This window comes from Suricata suricatta, chromosome 15 (assembly GCF_006229205.1).
Source record: "Suricata suricatta isolate VVHF042 chromosome 15, meerkat_22Aug2017_6uvM2_HiC, whole genome shotgun sequence".
Lineage (NCBI taxonomy): Eukaryota > Metazoa > Chordata > Mammalia > Carnivora > Herpestidae > Suricata > Suricata suricatta.
The window spans coordinates 77,389,061-77,395,311 of NC_043714.1; the positions used below are offsets into that span (position 1 = coordinate 77,389,061).

Sequence of the window (6,251 nt, forward strand, 5' to 3'; positions counted from 1 at the left end):
AGCCCCGGACCCGCGGTTCCCTCGGCTCCCAGGCGCCGCGGGGAGGAGGGCGAGGACCAGCTCCGTGCGGACCGAGGTGAAGGCGGCGCCCCAGGGCCCTGCACACTTGGCTGGCGAAGCCCTGTCACTGGCGGGGGTGTGTCGTGCTGCCCCTCGGGTCCCCTTTCCCCCGCCTCGGCACGACTCGCGGCTGCTGGCTCGCGGGGGGCGCCAACAGACTGTTGGGGTGCATGTTTGCCCTTGGATCCCAAACCCTCTGGTGATGCAGACTCCCCCTGAGACCCAGGCTTCTGAAGGCGGGGGGACGGGACCAGGGTGAGCGGGGTTTCCGGGGGCCCCGGCGGCGGGCACCAGCCCTTGGGCCGGGCGCTCCTGCCGGGGCCGGGAGGACTGAGTTGTCACTGGTGTCCACGGGCCTGTGAAGTGAGGGGCCCGGACCTCCGGGCTACTCCGCTTTTAACTATTTAATACTAGGTGTGCTGTGCACTTAGAGAAGTGGGTAAATGCCGTCTCTGCCATTAAGCACCTGTAGCTCGTTTCAAACAGACCAGACGATGATCTCGCATGTTTCCTGAGCTCCAGTATGTGCGGGCTCCAGCCCAGCCAGTGGCCGGAGATTCGAGGATGAAAAAGCCATGACCTTGCTGACAAGAAGCCACATCTCAGGGCAGCTGCTGCCTGGGTGACAGTCCTGGCAGGAGTCTGGAGCACAGAGGACCTCCAGGCCCGCCACGGGCACGTCTTTCATGTTGGTTCTTGGTTTTCTTCCGTTTCCCACTGAAGCTGGACTCCAGCGTCCTTGCCTCCTGCTGCGATTCTCTGCCCTCGGCCCGCCTGCCCTCTCCAGCAGGGCCCCCCTCAGCCCAAGTGAGCTGCCCTTCCCATTGGTTCAGGCTCACACCCGATGCTCAGAACCGCTTCCCAGAAGCTGCCTCCAGTAAAGCTTTGGGGGCCTCAAAGGCCTGAATCCAAATCAAGTGTTTTTTTGTTTTTTAATGTTAATTCTTAGGGTCTTTTTTCATTTTTAAGTTTGTTTGTTTGTTTATTTTAGAGGGAGAGAGAGAGAGCACTAGCTGGGGAGGGGCAGAGAGAGAGACAGATTCTGAAGCGGGTTCTGTGTTGACAGCGGCCTGATGGATACAGGGCTTGAACTCACAAACTGCGAGATCATGACCTGAGCCAGTTGGATGCTCAACCAACCGAGCCACCCAGGCACCCCTAAACATTTTTATTTAGAAGAAACTAGATTCCAAAACTCCTTGGGAAATTTCTAGTCATTTTCTGTCTTGCCTCTGCATGGGGGAGGAGAGGAGAGTCTTAGGGATCAAAGTATTTGTAACTTAAAATATACATCACCTGGAGGTCCCCTGGCTGGCTGAGTCCGTAGAGCCTCTTGGGTCTGAGTTCAAGCCCCACGTTGGGCATGGAGCTTACTTAAAAAAAAAAAAAAAAAAAAAAAACCCTGTGTTTTCATGCACAGAGTTGGATAGTCACAGAGAATAAAAGGTTGATGGTAGGTAAGTGGAAGTGGAAAAGAAGTTTCAAAGAAAAATATGTCACTTGGAGTATTATCATGTAGGGCATCCCATCCGGGGACAGCCTGCCAGGATTTTGGGGCTCCTGTAGGTGGGGGTGGCCGTCACAGGCCATGAGAGACCTTTGCTAAGAAGAGAGTCTGCAAGGAATGTTGGAGAATCAGAACAGGACCTGCCTTCGGAGCTTTTTCTTAAAAAGGAAAAAAAGGCTTTTTCTTAATCTTGGGATCTTGGGGGGTGTCTTTCACCAGCAGTTAAAGAGGCTGCAGTCTGTCAAGGCTTTTTGCTGGAATCCCATCCGCGCTGAGAAAAGAGGCAGCCTGGGAAGCTGAGGGGCAAAGCAGAAAAGAGACCGAAAGGGGATCTCAGCAAACAACGGACAGGCGTGCAGGCGCCGTGCGGGGCCTGTTTGGGTTCGAGGCGAGGTTGGGGTGCCCTTAGGAAAGGGGCGCATCCACTGTTGGAGACAGTGGCGCTGTGAGCAAGGTCAAGTTGACAGTTGCCCAGACTTTGGTTCTCGGTGGAGGAGTTAGCCCCAGGGAAGTGCTACAGGGAGTCTAGGGCTGGGTTAGGGCAGGGGGGTGGGGGGCATGGCCCAGTCCGCGAGCCCTCTCCGGGGTGGGCCCTTGGAGCAAGCTCCAAATAAAGTGAGGGGCCAGCTCTGCGGAAACCTGCACTTGCTCTGTTTCTGGAATCTGTCAGACACTGAGGCAGGAGGCCTGGGCATGGCTGAGGAGCCCACAGCAAGCTGGCTGGCAGGACGGGAGTGAGGAGGGGGCCGAGGGGCGGGCCAGGGCGGGGCTTGTAAGTATGAGGGGAGCCACTGGGGCCTGGGGCCTCGCCGTGGAGACAGACCATGGGGGGAGGGCAGGGCACCCACTGGGAGCCAGCCCCAAGTCTGGTCCGTCTCAGACCCCAGGCTCTACGTGAGGGCCCGTGCCGCTTCTCAGCCTATAGCTCCAAAAGCCCGTTGTCTGGTCCCAAATGCAGGACATGGAGACGGAGGGAGAACATAGTGGGGCAAAACCCCAGTGTGGGGACCACATGGGATTGTTGATCCGTGGGAGACCCTACTGGACACAGGCCTGGAGGCCTCGGCCCAGGGAGAGGGTTAGAGCGAGTGTCCTGTTGGGGCACGTTCCATTTGAGAGGCTCAGGAGATGTCCAGGGGGAACAAACAGAAGCAGGAAAGGGGAGGGGCCAAGTTCCCCCAGCGCCCCCCCCCCCACCCCAACCCATCCCTTAGTGAGTCTGCGCAGCGAGACCCCCCCCCCCCAGCGGTGTTCGTCCCAGACGCTGGAGCCATCTGGCCCTCCCGGTGTGGCTTCTCCCACAGCGCAGACGCCGGCCGAGTGTGGACCTTCCAGAGCCTTCCCCCAGGCTTGGACAGATGAAGAGCTGTGTAAAGAAGGAGCTTGCTGAAGAAGGAGAATCCGGCCCCTGGCCTGTTTCCGAGGCCCTTCCTCCTGGGCACCAAGGAAGATGGAAAAGCCCACGGGCAAAAAGAAGGCAGAGACCCCAAAGGAGGAAGTGGATTTGCTAAAGGACATGCCCAAAGGAGAGGGAGCGGCGTCTGGGGAGAAAAAGCCCGGCAAGAGGTCCGCTGTGGCAAAAAAGCACAGCGAGGAGCCCGGCCTGAGCCCGGAGGAGGAGGCACACGTATTCGATGCCTTCGATGCTTCGTTTAAAGACGACTTCAAGGGGGTGCCTGTGTTCATTCCTTTTCAGAGAAAGAAGCCCTACGAGTGCAGCGAGTGTGGACGCGTCTTTAAGCACAAGACGGACCACCTTCGCCACCAGCGGGTTCACACCGGGGAGAAGCCCTTCAGATGTGACCGGTGCGGGAAGCCGTTCAGGCACAGTTCCGACGTCACCAAACACCAGAGAATCCACACCGGCGAGAAGCCCTTTAAATGCGGTGAATGCGGGAAGGCCTTTAACTGCGGCTCGAACCTCCTGAAACATCGGAAAACGCACACTGGAGAGAAGCCGTACGAATGCAAGGAGTGTGGGAAAGCCTTCGCCTACAGCTCGTGTCTCATTCGCCACCGGAAGCGCCACCCGCGGAAGAGGCACTGAGACGGGGACGCGGCCTGCCGAGAGGACCGAGCGGGGCAGGCGAGGCCCGGCGGCTGGCACGGGCTGCGGGCGCTGCGCTTGATGCGCCTTTCCTTGTGCGGACGCGTGTCCACGCCGGGGGCCCGGCCCCCGGTTCAGTGCAGAGTGTGGCGCGCACTTCCCGGTCCGGAGCGGCTCCAGCCCAAGCCGCTGGGTGACGCGGGAGGTGCGTGCAGCTACGGCACCAGAGCGCGAGCGTGAGCATGGCGCAGCCTCTGTGGGGCGGGAGGGCGGCCTCCCTGCCTCCTCACTTGTGCCCATGAGGACGTCAGTCTGCAGACGCCGACCGGCTGGGCCCCGAGCCCACCCCCGCGCAGCCTGGCAGGCGGCCTGGGGCCCTGAGCTAGATGGCAGCGCTGCGCTCAGGTCCCCAGGGGCTGCACCAGACACCTGCTGTCCCCACTCAGCTGGCCGTGGAGACAGCCCTCTGGTTTGTGTCTGGCTTCCCTCCACGGGCTGGAGCGCCAGTCCTGGAACTCCCCTCCCCTCCCCCACTGCAGTTCCAGGACTGACCCCCTGGCCCAGCCCCCATCCCTGGTGAGACCCGGACTCAGCCAGGTGGGCCACGCGGGAGGTAAATGCCACCGTCGTGGGAGAGGCCTGCCCTGGACACCTGGCGGGCACCCCAAGGACGTGAGGTAGCTTCCAGCCAGCCCGCAGCACCCCGGGGTCTCCCGTCTGGAGGCAGGTGCACTGGCCTCCAGTGATCGGCTCTCCAGGTTAGCTCCACTTGCCCACGCCTGCCCCCAGCTCGCAGCGGATCCCCGCCAAGTCCACGTGCTGTGCGCAGCCTTAGTTTCCCTCCAGGAGCGGTCTGGGTGGGGCTCCGTGCTCTGCAGAGCGGGGTGCGGGTTGTCCTAGAATTTCCAATAGCATAAGGGACGTGAGGGGACTGCCTACGGGAGCAAATACGGCTTTTTACTAGGAAAACGTCGGTACCTCCGCTTTCAGCTCTCCGGACCCCAGAAATGGGGATTCCGTTCTGCAAGAAGGCCCCGAGTCAGGATGGAGATGCGTTTCTCGGTCCGGCACCCCCAGACGCCGGAGGCAGATGCTCCCGGAGGAAATGTTTCTCCAGGTGAGATGTTTGCTCCTGTCCTTTGTGACGTGATGTGATGTGAAAGCTGTGATGTTATATGCACCCCTGCCGAGCCGAGCCGCCCCCTCCCCCTCCCTGCGCGGCAGCCCCTCCCTCGCCCAGCTGGCCCCGCGTGGCAGGACGTGGAGGGGAGACACGGCGTGTGAGCCCTGGCTGGAAGGGCAGCTGTGGCCGCGCCGCCCGCTGGCACGGTGCTGCCGCAGCGTCGGAGGCCCCGTGTCAGACACCGTCCTTGTGAAGCCGCGCGCTGAGGCTCTCGGGGGCACAGGGTCGTGATGCCTCCCGTCCACTCTCAGGTCCTCAGAGAAACGCGAGCGCGAATGGGCGCACCTCCGCGCGGCCTCGTGCACAGAGCCTGGTGGCGGCAGCGGGGCCTGTTCGGGAGGGAGAGGGGCGGGCAGAGCCCTCCAGAACCGGGCGCGGCCGGCGTGGAGAGAAACCCGGGGGGAGGGGCGGGGTGTTCAGCCTGATGGACCGGAGCGCGGGGGGCCACGGCCACGGCAGCGTCCCCCACGTCCAAGGGTGTCGGAGCCCGCTTTAGTTTGGTTTTTATTCTCTGCGGTGCTGCGGCGTCCCAGGACGAGTGTGTTCATAGGTAACGTGTCGTTGGGTGACGTGTGTCCTACGTCACAGGGAGGAATCCCCGCGTTCCGTGCGGTCCTGACGGCCGGCAGGCGCTGCGGCAGTGTTTGCAGGGCGGCCTAGCGGCACGTGGAGTGGCGGGGTGAGCGGGTTCCTGAGAAGGGCCCGTGGGCCGCTGGCCTGGGGCGGATGAGTCATGCCGAGGCGGAGCTCTCTCCTGCGTTCAGGGCCACCGGGACGGACCCCGAGAAGCGCAAGGGCAGGCGGAGATTGTTCTGGCGGACCCCCTCCTCCGGGCCGGGCAGGCGCCCCCGCAGCCCCTGCCGCAGGCCGCTGGGTCTCCAGACGGAAGCGCACCCTGACTCCCTGGTTTCTGGAGAGGAAGTGAGTGGTGAGGAGCTCCTGCTCTCGGGCCCCCGACTTGAGCCGGTGCCGTGGACATAGGGCACCTTGGGCACGTCACTTCATCCCTCGTGCTGCACCGGTTTCCTCAGGGGCGGTGCTGGCGCCCCCTGTCTGTGGTGAGAACGCCAGCCCCTGGGGCGCCGGGCTGGCTCACTCCGCGGATGGCGTGACCCTTGACCTCGGGGTCCTGAGGTCAGCCCCACGATCCGAGTAGAGCTTCCTGTCACGTGTTGTGTCCTCGCAAGGCGGGCATCTGCTCCCATGTGTGAGCGTGCCCGCTGCCCGACCTCGGGGCCCGCCGACTTGGACCACAGGGGCCTGGAGGACCGCAGCAGAAAAGCACTTTAAGTTAGACGTGGAAATGTTTTCCAAATGCACTTTACAATCCTGAGAAAAAAATCACAAAATCAGACTCAAATCTGATTTTGATTTTGATCTGGCATCACCAGCCCTGAAGCCAGACCTCCCCGGTTAATCTTTGTCTTGATGGTTTTTCTGTTGTTCTTCAAATG

At 61.7% G+C, this 6,251-nt stretch overlaps 1 protein-coding gene across 10 annotated transcripts in view; it reads left to right on the forward strand.

Annotated features, from left to right (window-relative positions):
* The window catches only part of ZFP41 (ZFP41 zinc finger protein), a 10,939-nt gene that overhangs the window by 573 nt on the left and 4,115 nt on the right, over nt 1-6,251 (forward strand). Inside the window, exons 1-3 of one of the 10 annotated variants that reach the window (XM_029923268.1) lie at nt 1-76; nt 475-867; nt 2,872-4,731. In XM_029923268.1, coding sequence (XP_029779128.1) covers nt 3,018-3,614 — 597 coding nt within the window. In that variant the 5' untranslated portion in view covers nt 1-76; nt 475-867; nt 2,872-3,017 and the 3' untranslated portion in view covers nt 3,615-4,731. The other 9 variants (XM_029923272.1, XM_029923270.1, XM_029923271.1 and 6 more) reach the window with 9 other exon arrangements.